We start from the raw sequence: 22,612 nt of genomic DNA, 5'->3' as shown, positions 1-22,612 counted from the left end.
ACAGGATTTATTACATACAACACACCCTGCGAGTCAGCGCTCATCCAATACATCGGTTTCTTCACTAAAAAAGATAAAGTTCAGGAGCAGCAGCGAAGCCGGCGAGAAAATCCGGGGAAATGGGAAATAATTTACTACTAAACCATCCGCTGGAAACTGCTCACGGCCTCCTCCACCTTCTGGAACTCGGTTTCAAACTGTTTCATCTAAAGGAACAAAGAAAGTGGAGAGAAATGAGCAAAATAATACACAGTGATGTCACAGTACAGGATAATACACACAGTGATGTCACAGTACAGGGATAATGCACACAGTGATGTCACAGTACAGAGATAATACACACAGTGATGTCACAGTACAGGATAATACACACAGTGATGTCACAGTACAGAGATAATACACACAGTGATGTCACAGTACAGGGATAATACACACAGTGATGTCACAGTACAGAGATAATACACACAGTGATGTCACAGTACAGGGATAATACACACAGTGATGTCACAGTACAGAGATAATACACACAGTGATGTCACAGTACAGGATAATACACACAGTGATGTCACAGTACAGGGATAATGCACACAGTGATGTCACAGTACAGAGATAATACACACAGTGATGTCACAGTACAGGATAATACACACAGTGATGTCACAGTACAGAGATAATACACACAGTGATGTCACAGTACAGGGATAATACACACAGTGATGTCACAGTACAGAGATAATACACACAGTGATGTCACAGTACAGGGATAATACACACAGTGATGTCACAGTACAGAGATAATACACACAGTGATGTCACAGTACAGGGATAATACACACAGTGATGTCACAGTACAGGGATAATACACACAGTGATGTCACAGTACAGAGATAATACACACAGTGATGTCACAGTACAGAGATAATACACACAGTGATGTCACAGTACAGGGATAATACACATAGTGATGTCACAGTACAGGATAATACACACAGTGATGTCACAGTACAGGATAATACACACAGTGATGTCACAGTACAGGATAATACACACAGTGATGTCACAGTACAGGATAATACACACAGTGATGTCACAGTACAGGATAATACACACAGTGATGTCACAGTACAGATAATACACACAGTGATGTCACAGTACAGGATAATACACACAGTGATGTCACAGTACAGGATAATACACACAGTGATGTCACAGTACAGGATAATACACACAGTGATGTCACAGTACAGGATAATACACACAGTGATGTCACAGTACAGGGATAATACACACAGTGATGTCACAGTACAGAGATAATACACACAGTGATGTCACAGTACAGAGATAATACACACAGTGATGTCACAGTACAGGGATAATACACACAGTGATGTCACAGTACAGGATAATACACACAGTGATGTCACAGTACAGAGATAATACACAGTGATGTCACAGTACAGAGATAATACACACAGTGATGTCACAGTACAGAGATAATACACACAGTGATGTCACAGTACAGGATAATACACACAGTGATGTCACAGTACAGGATAATACACACAGTGATGTCACAGTACAGAGATAATACACACAGTGATGTCACAGTACAGGATAATACACACAGTGATGTCACAGTACAGAGATAATACACACAGTGATGTCACAGTATAGAGATAATACACACAGTGATGTCACAGTACAGAGATAATACACACAGTGATGTCACAGTACAGGATAATAGACACAGTGATGTCACAGTACAGGGATAATACACACAGTGATGTCACAGTACAGGATAATACGCACAGTGATGTCACAGTACAGGATAATACACACAGTGATGTCACAGTACAGGATAATACACACAGTGATGTCACAGTACAGGATAATACACACAGTGATGTCACAGTACAGGGATAATACACACAGTGATGTCACAGTACAGGGATAATACGCACAGTGATGTCACAGTACAGAGATAATACACACAGTGATGTCACAGTACAGGATAATACACACAGTGATGTCACAGTACAGGATAATACACACAGTGATGTCACAGTACAGGATAATACACACAGTGATGTCACAGTACAGGATAATACACACAGTGATGTCACAGTACAGGGATAATACACACAGTGATGTCACAGTACAGGATAATACACACAGTGATGTCACAGTACAGGATAATACACACAGTGATGTCACAGTACAGAGATAATACACACAGTGATGTCACAGTACAGAGATAATACACACAGTGATGTCACAGTACAGAGATAATACACACAGTGATGTCACAGTACAGGATAATACACACAGTGATGTCACAGTACAGGATAATACACACAGTGATGTCACAGTACAGAGATAATACACACAGTGATGTCACAGTACAGAGATCATACACACAGTGATGTCACAGTACAGGATAATACACACAGTGATGTCACAGTACAGGATAATACACACAGTGATGTCACAGTACAGGATAATACACACAGTGATGTCACAGTACAGGATAATACACACAGTGATGTCACAGTACAGGGATAATACACACAGTGATGTCACAGTACAGGATAATACACACAGTGATGTCACAGTACAGGGATAATACACACAGTGATGTCACAGTACAGGGATAATACACACAGTGATGTCACAGTACAGGGATAATACACACAGTGATGTCACAGTACAGGATAATACACACAGTGATGTCACAGTACAGAGATAATACACACAGTGATGTCACAGTATATATGATGAGGTCACTATTCAGACATAATGACAAAGTCATACCCCAGTTAAATGCAAAATCTGACAGACGACACTAGAGAGCCACCATTTGTATACCATAGATTAAACTAAGTAGGTGAACACCGTGCCCCCTGTAGGCAAAAACTGGAATTTATTGGTGACTCCTCCTCCAGGGGGCAGGGTTGTTCTTGACTCACCTTTTCAGAGTCCTGTTGTTGCACTGTTAGAGGGACCTTGGCGTGGTAATCCGCACCCCCCACGCGCTCACGCAGTTTTGCCAGCTGTCGGCTCAGCTCAGTCTTTTTCACCTGCAGCTTGGCCAGCTCCTTCTCCACATCAATGAGTCCCTGCGGGCGAATACATAAATCCATGAGCTTACAGGAGACCGGCTGGCCCTGAGGTTTATAGAATCAATCTAAGGCACCATTGGATACATTTACACTCCCGCTATGGCTGCCTAAAAAAAAAAGCAATTCCAAATTCTTCTTACCTTGAGATTCATGAACACGGTGGCCTTATCGGACGCGGTGTTGACGGCGCTGGCCTCTGGGGCTGGGTCCTCAGGCTGAAGGATTACCAGGGAGCTCGAGGAGGAGAGGACGGTGATGTATGAGGTGTAAGCGACGACCACAGATTTGGTTTCCGCATCTTGGCATTTCACGTAACCTATAAAAACACAAAAACATGGGAAGGCTGGGTACATATGGCGGCTGAGCTTGCTGTGGTCCCATCCTGCAATACCAATAGAATGGGTCGGGCTGCTGCAATGGCCACATCGCCTACTGCCAATGACGTGGGAGACGAAACCGAGCCCCCGCTGACCTCCATAGTATTATATACCCCATCAATGCCACATATGGCATATAGACTCTTATCTTTCCATGGCTGTAAAGGGTAAATATACAACCAACCTTTATGGCGATAACAGCCCTATACACGAAGACTCTGTGCGGGCTGGAGCAAAGTCCAGGCTCTGTGCAAAGAACCCGCCTTGTTATACGTTTAAAGGCAATGTCAATTTTATTTCCGCCTGTCCATAGATACATTAGATAAGCAAGAAGGGATCCAGCAAGTCAAAAGGGGGAGGGGTTCTGTTCTGTTTTGACACAATGAATAAAGAGGGGAGGGGTTGATACTCCTCACAGCCCATTTCATTTGTGCAAAGGACTGAACATTCTGCACATCTCACAGTTTACAATGTTAGAAAAGTCTTCTCTGTACTTGTATCTGCTTCTGACTGCTTGTGTGGTCATTACTCACAGACAATACGCAGCTTTACCGACTCTGCTCAGACATTTTTATCCAGTGTTTTAGCTGCTTACCTATGTCTATGCCCTGTATTTACAGGCCAGTTTATCAGCCATTTGTTTGGTATATTACATAGTATAGTAATTACATATAAAGAAACCAGTAATAGTAGTGATGGATAGTGGTGCGGATAGACTGCTCCATACTGTACATGCCCACAGCCCCAGAGACAAAATGTAAAATGTGCTGCAGCCATAATGTGATTATTATTATGGTTTCAACTTTTCATGAAAACGTGAGACTAGTTGTGAGCAGCTGAATCACTACCTATAGCAGGAGCGGTCAGCGGACCACCGGGGCTACTCACAGTCAGCCTTGGTCTTGGTCAGATTGTAATCAGCTCGTAAAGACCGGATCGATTTCACAATGAGCAGAGCAAGATCCATATTTCTTTCTATTTCTTCATCCCGCCAATGGAACTGTGGAGACAGGAATTAAATGATGATCAGCGTCATCCAAAGGACAGACTATAATCATTACACACATGTAGCAGAGCTGACTTACAAGTAGAGGGGTTGACGTTACTACAATACCGATGGTCTATCCTATTACATTGCTGGGGGTCCCGACTACCTATCACTGGCTGGAGAGCTGTGGCAAACCAGTGAGTGGTGCGTGTCCTTCACCGTATACCAGGCACAGCGCCACACCTTCATTAATGGCTGTGCAGGGTATTGCAGCTCAGTCCCATTTATATGAATGAGGCTGTAAAGAATAACCCCTACTATAATGTACAGAGCTGAAGGGGACCACAGGCGTTGATCACTCAAAGTTCTGGGATATAGACCCTCAACAATATGATGATGAGGATAGGTCCTAAGTATTATACTCCCAAAAATCCCCTTAAATAATATATGGTAGTTACAGGTCATCCCAGGAGACTATTGCATCCTTTGAGTATATATACAGTTCATCAAACATATATAGGCTCAACTTAGATCATCTAATAGACCCTTAGACCCTCGTGCCAGATGATAAACTCAGCTCTGCTACATTTGCAACCAATAATCCAGAGATTTTCCTTCCTCGGTCCCTGATCACTTTGCCCTGGGCTCTCTCACCTCTGGCCACAATACACTGTCCACCTAGAATTATATTCCTACAGCTCTTGGCCTATACAGATTCTTCTTATCAGGGTGCAGAAGGGATCTCTGGGAACTAAGTATGCAGAGTTCTGTGTAGTGCCATTTATAGGTAATGATCCACTAAGTCAGGGGTAGGGAACCTTCAGCTCTCCAACTGCTGTGAAACTACAACTCCCAGCATGCTCCATTCACTTCCATGGGAGTTCTAAGAACAGCAGAGTGAGTGTGCATGCTGGGAGTTGTAGTTTTGCAACAGCTGGAGAGCCGAACGTTCTCTACCCCTGCTCTAAATCAATGTCCGAACCATTAAAGGGCCTGAAAGGGCTTTTTAATGTGTCGGGCATTGACTTACAGGGTAGTTACTTATGGACAACACTAGAAAGAAAATTTTCTTCCTTCCAGAACTGCCATACATCTTCCTACAGATGATATGTATACGCCCCCCTACACCCTTCTCTATAGCCGTGGTCATACAGACACAATCTACATGTAAAGATTAATGGCGGTCACCTCAGTAGCTTCAGGATAAGGAGTGACCGATATACTGGGGAAGGTCTCAGAAGAACGTCGGGGGAGTCTCTGATAAAGCTCTTCTGTAAGGAACGGCATGAAGGGCGAGAGGAGTCGGAGGCCGGCGTCCAGACACGTGTACAGAGTGTTCCTGGCTACGGCGATGGCGATCTCGTCTGTGCCAAAGAACACGGGCTTCAGACACTCCTGAAGAAGGAAAGAAGACGGACGGTGAGAAGATGTCGGAGAAAGCCAACGATGGTGGAAATGCTCCACTGCCGTGCACTGAATGTCCTTACCAGGTAGACGTCACACAGGTCATAGAGCCAGAAGTTGTACACGGCCGTGGTGATCCCTGGGAAGTCGTAACTCTGGAAGCCGCTGCTGCAAAGATCCACTGCTAAACTGAGACGACTGAGAATCCAGAGGTCTGCAAGACTCTCCTGTCCAGAGGGCTGAAACAACACGGCGCAGGTCAGTATAGGACGGGGGAATTAGCCCGGCCCATGAATATAAACCCCAGTGGTGACACCAGTCTCTATACAGGTTCATAAATCAAAATGGCCGCCTACACTGCTTTCTTAAAGGGGTCACCTAACTACTAAAAAAAAGAACTGTAATAGAGACGATGATAGCTGTAACATTAGCAGATTTCACACCTTGGCTATACATTCTTATTTGCCCCTATGCTGATGACGTAAGTTACATTCCTGCAAGATTAATCCTCTCAGAAAGCTGGGGGAGGGGAGAAAACCATGTGATGGGGCATGGGGGACATGACAGGTACAAGGACGTGCTACCAGTCACTCTGCTTATAGCCCCCTTATTAGCCCTGCCCCAGTTGAAGGCCGGCCGAGGAGACGTTCCGCCATCACACTAAGCTCCATCTTGTTCCTTATCCCTAGGAAACTTCGCAGAGATTTATTCTGTAAGCAGACAGCCAGAGAAACGGACAAAGTTTCCTTTAACAATTCTCATCAGCAGGACTTCTGCCCCCTATAGACGACACTGAGCCCTGCGGCCTAGCTGAAGTCTGATCCTGCCCTCAGTTGAGCTGTGCGCTATTGTTTACCCATCGGCCCATTGTGTTACTATACGGCATAAAAGTGACATTGCTAACACCAGTGTGACCCCGTAACCCTCCCCCGTACCAGTGAAGATGGAGGAGGGGTATAATGGTCGCCCAGGCCTCGCATGGCAAACTTAGTCGCATTCCAGAGCTTGTTGCAGAAGTGACGGTAACCCAGGATCCTGTTCACATCCAGGTTAATGTCTCGCCCTGAAAGTAAAGTCATGTCAAATCAGAAAAAATTAAAAAAAAAAACCTCCTCAGGATCATTTTGTTTTTTAAAACATAATTTCTTAATAAATTATTGGGCTTTTCCAGGCTTATACAGTTGATGGCCCATCCAAAGGATGAATCAGCAAATGGTGATGGACAAAGATCCGACACTTAGGAACCCCGCGGATAAGGAGCAGCAGTGCTTGGGTAAGCGCCCATTCACCTGTCACATGGCTATATCGCAGCTCAGTGCCATTCAAACGAATGAGGCCGAGCTGCAATACCAAGCACAGCCACTAGACCATGTACAAAAGGCCAAAGCACTGCAGCCTCATCCAACAGCTGACTGGTGGGGGCTCTGGGAGTTAGACCACAACTGACCCATCCAAAAAGATCGTATAAGTCTGGAAAAGAGAACGTGCAGGTCACCTACTACCACTAGGGGGCACCTATAGCGTACAATTGTACACTGAAGCAGGCAGTAAGCTCCCCCTAGTGGTGGCTAAAGGTTGCCAATCTTTTAACATTGGTCAGATCGGCATTTTGTGCCAAAAATGAAAAGTTGGAGATTCCCTTTACATATTAACAGCCTAGACACTTACCCTGACTGGTATACGCGCACAGGGCAAACCTCAAGGCATCGGTTCCGCATTCAGGGATCCCAACGGGATAGTCAGCTTTCTAAGAGGTAAAGGGGAGACATTTTTCTTAGAATATTTGGTCTATCGCTCATACACTATTGTGCACGCTGCAGCAGCGGAGGGGTTACGGCCTCGGACTCACCTGCCCCTCCTTGGCCCTTTCCAATTCAGCAGGATCCAGATTACTGTCAAGCAGCTGAGCATGGAGACCCTGAGGACGGAGACAGAAGGGGTTAACAGCGCTTGTATAGTGGTCACCAATGTGGATTTTCTATCTCAATTTAACACTTTCCCTTCCATGTGATCTCCTTACCTGCAGGGTAATGCCTTTAATCACATCCAGAGGGTCAATGACATTGCCCAAGGATTTGCTCATCTTACGGCCGTGAGCGTCACGCACTATAGCATGGAGGTAAACCTGAGAGGGGACAAGAGGACGGAGAGAACGTGAAGTATAAAGCAGAGAGGGCAGAAACCAGAGGCCAAAGCACTTAAAGGGGATGTCCGACTTTATAAATCTATATTCTAAGCTGAGTCACGGTATTGTCTGTATTGTAGCTAGAGCTGCACTCTTAATGCTGCAGGCTTCAGAGCTGAACTCTTGGAACCTTACATCTATAAAACAGGTTACTTATAAACTGATGTTCTATCCAAAATACACAATATCAATTTTAGATTGCCAGGGACTGAGCGCAGGGACCCCTGCAGATCAGCTGTTCCTGTTCCAGCAAGAGCTGCAGTGCTCGCCACAGTTCAATACCAGCCATTGGGGTACCCCATTCAACTCTGTGGGACGACCATTACTCACAACTGCTGCTATTAAACATACAGCGAGTGTTCACTGGCATGGGGAAACAGCTGATCCGCAGGGGTCCCAGGACACAAGTCACCACCAAACTAAATTTGATGTCTTATTTTATGTAAGTGTTTTATAAGACACAGTAAAGGTGACAGCAGTGCCGTGTAAAAGGAAATTAAATAAGTATCCCACCTCTTTAAAGGGCAGCTTTCCAGTTAGGGTAAGACCTAACATGACCATACGGGCCACCCAGAAGAACAAGATGTCATGTCCAGTCTCCAGGAGAGTGCCGGGGTAGAAAACCTTTAAGTCTTCATTCTAAGGGAAATGAAAAAGTTACATCTTACTATGCGATACAATAAAGAAACAACTACAATAAGCAGATGCCACGTGTGTGCTGCCACCTACAGGCCGGTAGTATCCTGAAAAAAAAATCAACTTTTAAGGGGCTTTCCAGCGGTAGTAAGTAAATGCATCACCTAAGATTATGTAATGACTTACTGATCGGTCCTACTGCTGGGACAGACCCCAGTCCTTTACAGATGGGGTAAAACATTTTGGTTTATCACAATGACACCGCCGATCACCTGCCAAGCAGGAAGATGCAACATGGCCCCGTTCACATGAAAGGTGTCTAGGAGCTCCACAATGCAGGAGGAAACCCATAGAAGCCTCAGCTCCTTCCTTACCTACATGAACAGAGGCCATAACCTAGAACACTATGGCATAGGAGGCCGATATATCATGACGACAATATCTTCACAGGTTCTTACCTCATTGGGCCAGCCAAAGATGGAGAATGGGAAAAGTCCAGAGGAAAACCAGGTGTCAAGAACGTCTTCATCTGCAGCACAAACAGACGAGTGAGGACAATATAGGAGGCGTCCATATACAACGCTTATACTAGACATCGAGGTCCTAAGGGTTATACAGGTGACAAGCTATGGCCGCCACCCCACACAACGTCACAGGGACTGGTTTCCAAAACACTTACCCTGCCTAAGCGACACCTTTTCAGGGGTAACATTGAATTGTTTCGCGGCCTTGGCCCTCACCTCCTCTTCTGACCGGCCGCTGATCCAGTACTTGCCATCTGTATCCTGTATATAGACAAGCTGCTTGGTCAATATGATCAACAGATTTATCCATGGATGCATCCCCTATGCATAGGACGTTGCAGACTATTGGGGGGTCCGCACCCCCATTTCAATAGACCATTGGTCCCGCTGATGAGCTTTTGCTTCATTCACGTCTACAGGACTGCCAGGGATAGCTGAAGTACAGTGAATGGCTATGTCCGGCAGTCCCATAGAATTGGAGTGACGGCACCACTGCGAGACCACCGTTCACTTAGGACCGGGGTGCAAGAAGCCCCCATTCTCATGATCGATGAGGATCCCAGTGATCTGAAACTTACCCACTACCAAGTGAATAGGGGATAAACTACTAAATATATCAATATTATAGATTCTGCGTGAGGTTCCATAATGAAGCCATTGCAGCCATCTTACCTCTCCCGGTGGCACAGACGGGTCATTAATGGTCACAAAGTAGGCCGGGATGCGGTGACCCCACCAGAGCTGCCGGGAAATGCACCAATCCCTGCAAAAAGGAATATACCATCAAACCAGGGACAGAACTGGAGAAGTGTCACCACAGGTATAGAGCGCCCCCTTCAGACTGGTTTAGATATTACCCTCAAACACATAACAATAGGGCAGCAGGGATTTTATACAAAAACCTAAAAATAACCAGTGCCAATATATACCATGTAATACCCACCTGATATTATCCATCCAATTGAACCAGGTTTTATTGTGAAAGTCGGGTTTGATTGACAAGTGTCCGTCACGGACGGCATCAGCCGCCTCCTTGCCCATCTCATCGCAGCGCACGTACCACTGGGGCTTTAGTAATGGCTCCACAATGTCCTTAGACCGACTAAAGAGAGACAAACACAGTAAGATGGATGTAGCAGAGCTGGGTTTGTCTCTTGTACAACATATCATGGGATCATTATCTGTGGATTTACATGGGATGCAAGCAAGCTGAAAAAAGAAGCGCCCGTCATGGTCTCCTATTGGAAGCAGAATTTGGCTAGAAAACCACCTCAGACGTGGGCATACCCTTGGTATTGTTACCTGCAGACTGGGACCACCATAGGATTGTCCTTGATCTCCTTGAATAACCCCTTATCTTTCAAAGCTTGCAGGACGGCCTTCCTGGCCTCGAAACGTTTCATTCCCTAAAATAGGAAACAATGTTTCAAAGTGATGAAAGCAGAAAAAAAAACATCACGAGGAAACCCCAAAAATCTGAAACATCACTAGAAGCCGCCCCCATCCACCCCCCTCCTCACCAGGAACGGCGGCGCAACATTAACCAGCAGCCCGTTGTCGTCCATGATGTTTATAAAGTCCAGGGAGTGTCTCATCCCAACCTCGTAATCGGTCTGGTCGTGAGCCGGGGTGATCTTCACCGCCCCTAAGAAGGAACAAGAGACAGAAGACGATGAGGACACAAGAGATGCTTTTTGTATGGCAATGTCTAAGGTAGGTCCCTGCACTTACCTGTCCCGAAGCTCATATCCACAAACTCATCAAAGACGATGGGAAGGAGTCGGGAGGCGAACGGGTGCACCACTGACTTCCCCCTCAAGTGCTGCAATCACAAAGACAGTAAATGAAGAAAGTATCTACTGAAGACAGAGCCAAAATAATGCAGGACTGCTGAGGACGTACCTGGTAGCGCTGATCCTGAGGATGGACAGCCACGGCCGTGTCTCCCAACATGGTCTCCACACGGGTGGTGGCCACCACGACCTCCTCATCTACAAGGACAGCCATAGCAGAAATGATGAGCAAACAAAAAAAAGTCAAGAAGACAAGAAAAAGGATGAGAGGTTGTGAGAACCTTACCTGAGCCTTGTACTTTATAAGCAAAGGAGACCAATACCCCAAACTCCACGCCCTCCTTGTATCCAGGCACTGGCAGCACCGTGCGACCCGTCAGCTCCTTCTTGTCCACCTACAATAGAGCGTCCTTGGATGACAACTGTAGTCCAATATATTACAAGAAATTACGCAAAATTGGGGCCCATTCACAATACTGCAAATGGTCTTGTTTAAAAATGTCCTAGTGTTTTAGGTATCACCTCCTAGTCGGTGGCAAATTTTTCACCTAGAACATTGCAAAGATTTTTTTTTAATTATATAGGACAATAAAAAGAAACATCCAGTTACCATTCCCTGCACCGCTGGCCCTGACGTTCCTGTGACCTCTGTGGCTACTCAATGACATCCTGGGTCACATGTGCAAGACGGATGATGTCACTGCTATGATGTCAACAGTACTGCACATGAGACTGCAATGAGAGGGAACAGTTTTTGTTTACATCTAAAATACTGAAAACCTGTCCTGAAGACGTCTCGGCTCACGCAGCTTACTTTCAGCTGAATACACGCAGGTTTTCAGTCTCTATATGGAAGCAAAAAGTGATCCCTTACTGGTCTGCAACCGCTCCAGCTCCAACCGGGCCCAGGTCTCCCATCAGTCTCTATATACCGGCCTCCAGCAATGAGGTGTCCACGTAACCATGTGTCTACTGCAGCCGATCAATGGCCGCAGGGGTGACCTATCAACACCGCAGTGACCAGTGACGAGCTGCAGTGGTGACAAGTCCATGATGGCGCGTCATTGCTAAAATCTATGAAATAGAGGAGCCATGGGAATCAGCGCAGGATCGGTGGGTATTACTAGTGTTACTTTCTTGCAGTCTCAGTGGTTTCTATTGACATGGCTGGACAACCCCTTCCTTTACAAAGCCTAAGGCTTGTCAATTGCATGAACCCCCTCGAGTGTCCCCATTATCTCTCCTCACCTCTATGTCTGATATGGCAGAATTGAGGGTGCACGACCAGTTGACAAGTCGCTTGCTGCGATAGATGATCCCACTTTCATGCAGACGGATGAACGCTTCCTGGACGGCCTGAGATAGTTTCTGAGGAGAAGAGAAAATTAGTGAGTGGGAGAGAAAAATAGTCTCAGGGGCAAAGAACTGGAGAAACATGGCGGCCTCTTACTGGTTCCATCGTGAAACACGCCCGGTCCCAGTCTAGTGAACTGCCAAGAATCCTCAGCTGGTGATAGATCCGGTCTCCCTTTCTGGAAGGAAGAGAAGAAGGAGACGATGACATGACGGCTATAACCTAAAGCCAGTGGAGGCGATGAGGTGTAACCAGGACGTCACTTACTCGCCCTTCCATTTCCAGACCTCCTCTATGAACTTCTCCCTGCCTAGGTCATGTCGGGTCTTCTTCTGTTCTCTCCAGAGCTTTTTCTCCACCACTACCTGCGTAGCAATCCCAGCGTGGTCACATCCCGGGTTCCACAAGGTCAGCTCACCGCGCATGCGATGCCTTAACGTAAAATAGAGGGTGTTAAAGTGGCCATACACATCAGAGCAATGTCAGCAGAAATGCCCACCCATCTAACATGTATGTCTTCAATATTATTAGTTATACATGTTCCCGAACCATCCCAATGTCCTTGCTCTCATCATGGCGGGTACTCACCAGCGGGTCAGGCTGTCCTGTATGGCATTGGTGAGGGCATGTCCAAGATGCAGGGACCCAGTCACGTTCGGGGGAGGGATACACATCATAAACGTGCCCTTTGGGTTGGGCTCGGAGATACTTTTTCTCTATAGCAGAAGAATGAAAGACTTTTAGGAAGATCCACCATCTTATATCTGAATACTGGCCTTGGTCTATGATAACACAAACATCTCTCAGTCCTTGTGGGATAGATTATGGTGCCTGGAGGATCGTCTTATAGATGTGGAGTGAAAACAGCTGCTCCGGCTGAAACACAACCCAAAACCACACCAACCTATGGCGACCAATAGGTGCATGACTTTGTAAACAATGGCCACCCCGGGCGGGTAAGGTTTAACGGGCACTCAGTAACCCTAGTCTGTGATCCTACCCATATTCTAGCAGCCCTTTAGAGTCTTCTCTAGCTTTGGAGGACCTGACATGTCCACACATTACATTGACAGCCATTTGATTTTAATGGAAACTGTGCAATGCTTCATCCTTCCTGTTGGTGGCACTGCAGGGAAACTCAACACTGGCTTACCAGGTTCCCAACCAGATTACAATTTGCTACTTGCATCCCCAGTCAGTCGCGATGGAGGAAACCTTGTAATAAACCAGGAAGAGGACATCACTTTTATGCAAAGAACTAGAGGAACAAGGACTCACCCCATACTCTGGTTTGAAAAATCCTTCCTTCTCCCACCAAGCATACCAAGCCGCCTCCACGTACTGAGGGCTATAGGAATCTGGCATAGGTCCTGAGATGTCCTTCTTCTCCCCTGCGGGGGTGGGGATATCGTAGACGATGACACCAAGCTCCTTCTTGTCCTTCTTTTCAACCTTTGGTTTCTTCTGTGGTTGAGCAGTGTGAGAAGAGACGTGAGAAACACATGGAGACGGGGATGTAATATAGGCTAGTGGCCAGAAGGGCGGCCTCCTTACCTCCGTCTGCTGTCCCTTCATCTTCTCCTGCTTCTGCTGGAACCGTTCCAGCTTCTCTTTTTTCTTGGACTCTTTCTTCAGCTGGGCAGCCGTCTTGGGGGGTCCATTAAGTTGCGGTGTGTCTGACGTGACGGCCGGAGGGTTCGGGTCACTCTTGGGTCCTGAAGAGAAGGACATGTTATAGGATGACGTTCATGATCAGCTCCACAATATTGGATCCCCCCACAAAGTATAGAGGGATGGCAGCCAAGGGGGTCACTGCAAAGGACAACGTCACTGCAGCATTATCACAAGGAAGAAGAAGCCTTACACAATGTTATCAAATCAATGGATCACCTATAAAAAGTGAGGCAGATTAAAGAAGACACTCACAACTTTGGCAAGACATGAACAGGCCCCAACCTCGATCCTCATAGCAGGATGTGATGGGGGTTTGACACCCGGAACCCTCACCAGACAAGTAAGTGCACCTATTGAAGTAATAGATCAGGGCTGCAGTGCACCGGCATCACCACGAGAGGGAAAAGATGGCTGCAGCTCCGCACCCATTACCTGTTAGAAGCAGAGCTGGATACGCTAGTCACTAAGAGGTTACAGGATATGAAAATGTGTTTTATAAACTGGACAATCCTCCAAAATATGGAGTCCCGGCTATTGGTAGAACAGGAGGCAGTCCAGGTACCCAGCAGTTTCCAGAACGCCGATAGACTAGGGTGGAGAGGGAGGGCCACAGCTTTTCCCCACATCAGTCAATAGGATCCCACCCTAAAAACATCCACACATAACAGAAAAGTTGTCCAAGCCAGGTACCCCTGCAAAACACATACATGCTGGGTATAGCCGAGTATGCATGTGTAAGCAGTAGGCAGAAAGAATAGCTATTGCATGAAGAACGTCAAGTGAATGGGACTGAGCTGCGACACCAGAGAGGGTTCGGAGTCCCTCTTTCTATATGGTCAGAGGCTGTGTATGAAATCCATACCACACAATATCCTGCACTCCGATAGGGCAGCAGAAGTCACCTGACAACTTTACATTAGACAGCAATTACAGTGAGTGTTGGAGGAGTCGCACAGGGTCATTACCTCCACTTACTGGCGTCACCTCTCCTAAGATCTCCTTGAACTGCGGCTGGTTCACACACGTCAGGAACCAGCGGGTGACATTAGGAATGGACTGTCTGAGGGAAGGAGAGATGACCTAGAATGGAGAGAGAAAGGGCGGACATTACTAACGTGTCTAATCACTGCGCTGTAGTACCACTGAGGCCGCACTAGGGGGCACTCCGTACTGCCACACACCAGGCAGGGAACATCCAATAGACAAACAAGGATTCTCACCGTGTTGAACGGATGGATGAGACAACAGGACACGGCGATGTCAGCGAGGCTCAGGCGCTCTCCTACTAGGTACGTGCGGACTCGAAGGTGACCTTCTAATACGTCCAGGATCTTCTGAAGCTCCGTGCGAGAGCGCTCCTTCACCTGTGACAAGGAGGCGGAATATAATAGGTCATTCCTCAAGACCGAAATTACAACGCCAAGGAGGACGTGTCACCGTGCCGTGTCTCACCTGTTTATGGTCCACGCCATAGGCGGCCGGCAGCACGTCAGACTCTGCATAGTTCACCCACTGCTTAATGAGGGAGAAGACTCGGGGGTCCCCTCCCCCCGAGAGGGCTTCAGGGGCCAGCATGTAAGACACCGCCCAGGCTCCCCATACTGAACCGGTGGAAGGAGACAGAAGGCATGGAAGGGGAAGACCACGGGGCCCGCTCTCAACCTCCTGCACTGTAGGCCGAGGGTGGGGGGCGTACTGTCCGGAAACGCGCACCCAGATGCATCGGGGGTCTGAGGTAGAAGACAGAGGAAGGTAGAGCGTAGACATGGTGGAAGGGGGAAGCCAATACCTGGAGAAGAAGGAGAGAACATGTTATAAAGTGGGGGGGCGGGTACAGTATCAGACATAGCAGCAGACCTCCGACCCCCCATCTAAGAACAGCAAACAGAGATCCCCCATTAGGGGTCTGATCACAGGACCCTCGCCCCAGGTTTATATGGATGGTGGGGGGTCCCAGTGGTCAGACACCTATCACCTATACCCTGCAGTGTCACCTACAGATCACTATAGGGTCCTGTATATTCTATCACACCCCCCTACACCTGCACACTCAGCTCAGCCAAGCATGCAAGTGTCTTCAGGGCATCATATGAGCAACAAGGCAGATTTCCCATTGAAATGAATGTGAGGCAGTTTCCAGTTATACGATGTGAATGTCACTGCAAAATAAGAACGTTCTATGCAATAAAATACACGTGAAACGTTACAGTGTGAACATGGCCGAATAAAGAGACCCTGCCCTGTACCATGGATACATAAATACCGGCTTATCATGGAAAGTGAAAGAACTTCCTAAGACGCTTTGTCAATTTGTCAAATCTTCACCATTTACAAGATCTCAGCTCCCTGTCAGTGAATAAGAACAGTCTTATCTACATCCTGAGCCTAAGACTTGTCACAGCTGAGGCTTCGCTACAATTACATCTAATATATATATATATATATATGTAATACTTGTCACAGCTGAGGCTTCGCTACAATTACATCCAGTATATACGGTATATATATGTAATACTCGTCACAGCTGAGGCTTCGCTACAATTACATCCAGTATATATATGTAATACTTGTCACAGCTGAGGCTTCGCTACAATTACATCCAGTATATATGTGTAACACTTGTCACATCTGTTGCCAGGACACAACTGTAACAAACCCTCAGCAGTGAGAAGTCTTTGCACTGGATTTTGGGCTATGAATGACCCCAAACAGCTGCTGCCACCCCCTGACGTCATAATATTTGGTACCAAACAGGATCCGAGTGACAGGAGACAATGGGATGCCCTCCTGGGACTTGTAGTCCACCTGGACGTGGATTAGGAGAGACACACGTGATCTCCCTGTAACCCAGCACATAGTCACCCCATATACCCCTCACCCCATTCATTGCCACCCCATGACCCCGGACCCGTCACTTTTCGCACTCACTTCTCCTCAGCTCTTTGCCGGTGACGTCACGCACATTCCCCCCACGTGTATTTTCTTTTCCCTTCCACTTCCCACTTCCGCCCTTAGCGCGCGGCGTCAAAGGCCCCCGACCTGCCCGTACTTAGCTGTCCGAACATCCGCCTGCGTGTAATGCCGACTTCTAATTGTTTTTCTCCGTTTCCCTGCGCTTTATATCTTTCCATAAACGTACATTAGTCACTGCTATGTTATCTCTGAAGGAATGACACTGGAATGTTCTCTGATGGGACGGCTTATTGTCATAGTATTCAGGCAATACCGCGGACAGCTGGGAAGCTGTGGCCACAACGCGACATCTAGTGGTGGAGCCTGGGAGGGACAGCCTGATGCAATAACAGGGACTCCCCAGCAGTTGTTCCTGTCTGACTGCTACTAATGATATTTATTACACTTCAAAGCTTAGACTGGGGGCTGTTTAATATGAAGGTGTCAGGAAGAGATTTACATGGGACTGACTCATGGTGTGCAGCGCAAATCTGCATTGATGACTTCTCTGACAGAGAGTTGCTGCAGGCAGTCATCACATTGCACCCTGAAAGGGAGATTTGCATCAGCCATAGCAAAGGCAGATAAAAACTGGAGAGAAACACCCGGCTGTGGCCAAAAAACAACCACAAATCAGTCATTGATGGTCAATAGCGATCAGACAAATGCCATTTCATAGTTCGAGGTTTGTTCCTGGATTCCTGGACATGTGCTGGTGGGGTACACGCTTGGATATATCATTGGGCTCCAGAGCAGCACTCACGATTCTGCTATTAAAAGCCATCAGCATAGCTTAATAGGTTTGGGGGGGAGACTATACAAGTGCCCAGTCCTAGGGAGCATTCTCAATTGTGGTCACGGACTCCCCAGATCTGGCCCTAGAGAGCTGCCTCAATGGTGGCAACAGGCTCCTTAGATCCGACCTCGTGAGCAGCCACAATCTTGACCACAGACTCCCCAGATCTGGCCTTGGAGAGCGGCCTCAATGGTGGCTACCACAATCTTGACCACTGACTCCTCAGATCTGGCCCTGGATAGCGGCCTCAATCATAGCCACAGGCTCCTTAGATCCGACCCCGTGAGCAGCCACAATTTTGACCACTGACTCCTCAGATCTGGCCCTGGAGAGCGGCCTCAATCATAGCCACAGGCTCCCTAAATCCGACCCCGTGAGCAGCCACAATCTTGACCACAGACTCCCCAAATCTGGCCCTGGAGAGCGGCTTCAGACTCCACAGTTTGGGCCTTGGTGATCGGCCACGATCTTAAGCACAGACTCCCCACATCCGGCCATGGCTTCCCTTCTCTTCCCGGGGTACCATTGCGTTGCCAGATAACTAGTGCCTGCCAGTGATGTCACGTGTCTGCAATTACATATGGCACTGTAAATCAATCCTGATCCTTGTACCTGGATACTCTCCTGCCTTGTCCTTCGGATGGTCTCTCCGGTACCTTTTGTTCTTCTCATCGTTCCTGCCCTTGGCTCCATTCTTGACTGCGCTTCTGTTATTGACCTGTTGCATTACTGACCCGTCACGTGGCCATGATCTCTGGATCTGTTCCTGACTACCCTACAGCACTACTACACGTGACTACTCCAGGGACCTCTGACAACCTGGTGATCTTCCTGCAGCAATGTCCTCCCCCTAAATAGCTGCAGCTGTGGAATTGTTAGGCCAAACCTCTGACTCAGACTCCTTCATAAATGGCCGACAGCCGTGGTCAGTCAGAAGCAGTAAAGATCCGCCAAATTAGGAGAAATCTGGTAACTGATGCCTATGAAAGTAACAAACTATACGTCTAATTAATTATATAATATAACAATTGTATAATCTAATTAAAAATAATGAATCATTTTGCAGCCGGAGTCAGTAACTTCTTTCCGTCTGCACCCAAAACTGGTCCCAACTCTAACGCTATAGCCCCGGCCCTATGCCGAAACTGAATAATCCAATGGCTAGAGGCCAATTGTCACTTTGGAGTGGTCCTATGGGGCGTTATACTGTGTGGGGCCGCTAATGGGGCATTCTACCATAAAGGGGCTCCCAAGATATAACTTTGCCTCGGATCCCAAAAATACCAATTCTGCCCCAGTGTATGGGATAAGGATAAAACCCGAGGTATAGACTCGGCCCCTCAGTCTAGTGAGCACCAACTGGATTACAGCTAAAAGGATTCATATCTCGAATACATGAATGGATCAGAAAATCCCAGCTCTGTTTCCTAACCTTCTACTTCAGGACTTCTTCTTGGTCCTCCACCCAACACCTCGCCAGCCCTGAGGGTGATTATTCCTAATGTAATGGCCACAACTCCAAGCTCTTGTTTCTTGATACTGTGTCGATCCAGAAGAAGGTAAAATATCCCGTGTCCTGAGGTTACATGACCAGTGTTGGAATGGGGTTCCCTGGGCCCACCAGATGAAATTATTCTGAGGCCCCCCTCCAACAACCCCCTAGGAAATAGACCATAGTACCCTTCAAATTTGGGAGTCGTCAGCTGGACCTCTATTGAGTTAGCACCTGGGCTCACTAGAGGATCCATTGGTACTGTAGACGGCTAGTCCAACATTGACTAGAGCACATCACATTGTACAAGTCACCTGCGATCAGCTCCATAAGTGACCACAGGACACCCCATAATAAGAAAGCGCCTACCTGTCGCCCTTCCACTGGCCCCGTACAGGAATCCAAAGCAGTGTGAATAGCAGTGAGAGTTCAGACTGTGCTTTTCTGCAATGTCAGAGATGAACATCAAAGGCGACGAGTGAAGCGGCTGTTGGTACACGTCGCAGCGGTTACTCATAAAGTCCCATATTACGGGAGCCTGTCCTACTCCTGGGTGTAATCATACCTATTAGGCTGGTTTCACACACAGCTTTCCTGGAAGAGCTGATTGGCCGGGGTGAATGGTGTCGGACCCCCCACCAATATGATACCGAGGACTTATCCTAATGATAGGTCATGAATACCCAAGGCCTGGACATCCCCTTTAAGTAACTTGTAGCTGTAAGAGATCACGTAGTCCTAATAAGATGCTGCTTAATAAGGTGGCAAGACTCCAGTGGCCTAGCCTTAAAGGGAACCTGTCAGGGTGATTTGGGACACTAAACCACCCACAAGTCCTGATGACCTGAGGGTTTTGTGTCCCAAATAGCCCTCTTATAATGCAATGTGTGCCCATACTGCGCAGGTCTTCACTGAACCCAGAGCAGTACACCTTGGCCTTAATGCGCATGCGCCACACCTTGGGTCCATGCGCAGTGAGGCCGAGATTTATGTCTCCGGATAAGTATAAAGATTTGTTTTTTAATGTGGGCATGGATGAATTTTCTACAAGACTATGTGGGACTCCATGCCTCCAGTCCAGAAGGATCTCAGAGTTAGCGTCCCAAATTGACTCACAGGTTCCCTTTAAGCTAGTCGTAGACATTCAATTTTCATGACCCATTTCAACCAAAGCCATAAATATAACGTGAACATCGATTTGCGACTTTATTTGCTTTACCCCTGGTTCGCATTAGGGTTTGGATTCCATCCAGGGAAGTCTGTATGAGGACCCCCCGAACAGGATACCAATGCAACGGCAAGCGCTGTTCAGTCAAAGCGTACGGACCCATAGACTATAATGGGGTCCGTGTGCTTGCTGCGCACAAATGATTAGTGCAGGCAGTGTGCGGCAAGCCCCCGTCCCCATTATAGTCTATGGGGTCCATGCGCTTTGACTGCACGGCGCTTGCAATTGCGTTTGTATTCTGTTTGGGTGTGGGGGGGTCTCCATGCGGACTCTAACCGGATGGAATACATACGCAGATGTGAACCGACCCTGAGTCTGTCAGAAATAATCTGTGCTGGATATTGTGGATGGGCAAAAACATCTATGTTAGTCGTGATCATCCAATGACTTATTGCCCTGCATAGTTAACTAAGCCACACATTGTGGAAAAGCTGCAGGTTGTTTTTGCTTCAGATTTTGCTAAGTTTTTTTTTATGTTAAAATGGAAATTTCACCACCACCACTGACTCCTTTCACCTGTTAATAGGCGTTTCATCGATTCTGGAGCAGTTGGATTTTTTTCTCTAGCCCTCACCATTCCTGAGCAATCAGTGTTGTTAGTTTTGGTATCTGTTATGCTAACTGTCAAGTGGGTGGTGTCAAGGGGGAGTAGGGGAGGGAGCTCTAATCAGAGGGTTACAGTGTAAGAGCTCTGAGTCACGCCCCCTTGTCTGCTCTCGACCATCCACTTGACTGTAGGGGATCTAGTAATCATATCAGGAAAGAATACTAACACCATAGATTGCTCAGGGATGGAGGGGGCTAGAGACAAAAAATCCAACTGAGCCAGAATCAATGAAAGGATGGAGGATAAAAGTCCTCAGTAATTATCTATAATAGCACTTTCGTCATAACGATGTTCACACCTTTACTTGTTGCTTTAACCTTGATGTCGAAATTTGTTTGTTTTTTTTTGCTAGTGGATTTCAATAGGATCATCCAACAGTCCAATATCAGTGCGTCATGGCTGATTGTTCCCTGACATTTCCATCAGGATAAACCCTTGTATTGTTGCATTTCATGACCGTGACATCTGATTGGACGTCCCCTTTCATTGGGTCATTGAGTTTCCTGGTAGCCCATTTGGAGATTGGGGTAGCCCTCTGCAGCCATCCTTTTGTGCCGCAGCCTCGCCAACAGAATCCCTATTTGATTATTTGCTTCCGACCAACTACTCTTTTTTTTTTTTGCCATTAATGGGTTAATTTTCTCCTTTCTGACAGTGGAAGGCTGTGTATCATAAATCATCTCACTCCTTTCTGACAGTGGAAGGCTGTGTATCAGAAATTGTCTCACTCCAATTCACCAGAGGGCAGGGGGAATACATTTATGAAATCAGAAAGGAGCTCAATGAATTTGAGAGTGACCTGTGGGGCCCCCGACCTCTTGGTCCAGTCCCAGCTCCGACCACTGTGACCAGCAGTGACCGCTATACAGTGGACAGGACGGCTGCTCCGTGCACTGTATAGTAGATAGGTCATCAGTATGAAAACCCCTTTACGGTATAATGCTGGTCATTCACATGCGTCCACCACGCCGTGCCCTGATGATACTACGTGTACAATGCTATTGAATATGTTGTCGCCATTTAAGCAAAAAGCGATACAAATATAGGGGTAAAAAATTCAGACTTACTCATTCGTGACCTGGCATATAGCGATTCATTGCACCTTCTGTGTCTACTATGGAGAGGACATTATCTGCGCAGACAGTTATACTCGCCACGTAACCACTGCCTGCCACAGCGAAACGCCACATAATCCCCAAATGATTGTACTAGGAGGTTCATAATACACTCGAGAAAATCCGTAACATATCCATGTACTAATCCCAATAAACCTGTATGATCTCTCGAGCTGGCAGGTAGGAACGATAAGTGACGACACGGCAGACAGGAGCGATCGGTCTCCGGGGCGGCCATCTTGAAACATTCCTGAGTGGATTTGTCATTGAGTCTTAGAAGACACCAGACGTAGTCATAAACCCGTCATCGTTATACAAGAGGAGCCGACTGCTTCCTAACGCTTAACAAGATGGTTATTAATGTTCTG

General features: G+C 47.0%; 1 protein-coding gene across 1 annotated transcript; it reads right to left on the bottom strand.

Moving 5' to 3' along the window:
• VARS1 (valyl-tRNA synthetase 1) lies at positions 1–17,092 on the bottom strand. Its single transcript, XM_075260228.1, has 30 exons — positions 16,983–17,092; positions 15,507–15,843; positions 15,275–15,418; positions 15,020–15,134; positions 13,935–14,095; positions 13,659–13,844; positions 12,969–13,096; positions 12,648–12,812; positions 12,477–12,558; positions 12,275–12,394; positions 11,313–11,421; positions 11,136–11,224; positions 10,965–11,055; positions 10,754–10,878; positions 10,536–10,639; positions 10,177–10,335; positions 9,906–9,996; positions 9,389–9,494; positions 9,168–9,238; positions 8,587–8,712; positions 7,909–8,013; positions 7,738–7,806; positions 7,557–7,635; positions 6,824–6,951; positions 5,972–6,127; positions 5,673–5,879; positions 4,385–4,496; positions 3,260–3,435; positions 2,967–3,116; positions 1–206 (listed from the first exon to the last, which is right to left on the bottom strand). Exons 2-30 carry the CDS (start codon positions 15,819–15,821, stop codon positions 138–140), a joined length of 3,738 nt encoding a protein of 1,245 aa, XP_075116329.1. The 5' UTR covers positions 15,822–15,843; positions 16,983–17,092; the 3' UTR covers positions 1–137.
• Between the last annotated feature and the right edge of the window lie 5,520 nt (positions 17,093–22,612).

This window comes from Leptodactylus fuscus, chromosome 11 (assembly GCF_031893055.1).
Source record: "Leptodactylus fuscus isolate aLepFus1 chromosome 11, aLepFus1.hap2, whole genome shotgun sequence".
In the NCBI taxonomy this organism is placed as follows: Eukaryota; Metazoa; Chordata; class Amphibia; order Anura; family Leptodactylidae; genus Leptodactylus; species Leptodactylus fuscus.
The sequence above is the reverse complement of the archived record's forward strand: the minus strand, read 5'-3'. Positions and strand labels throughout refer to the sequence as shown.

Bases quoted from the DNA above. Each gene is read 5' to 3' on its own strand.
- VARS1 (XM_075260228.1), bottom strand. From the start codon at position 15,821: ATGTCTACGCTCTACCTTCCTCTGTCTTCTACCTCAGACCCCCGATGC. The intron at 10,640-10,753 runs GTGAGGAGGGGG...TTCCTATTTTAG, and splicing joins ATGTTGCGCCGCCGTTCCTG to GGAATGAAACGTTTCGAGGC. The intron at 4,497-5,672 runs GTGACCGCCATT...CTGTCTCCACAG, and splicing joins CTTATCCTGAAGCTACTGAG to TTCCATTGGCGGGATGAAGA.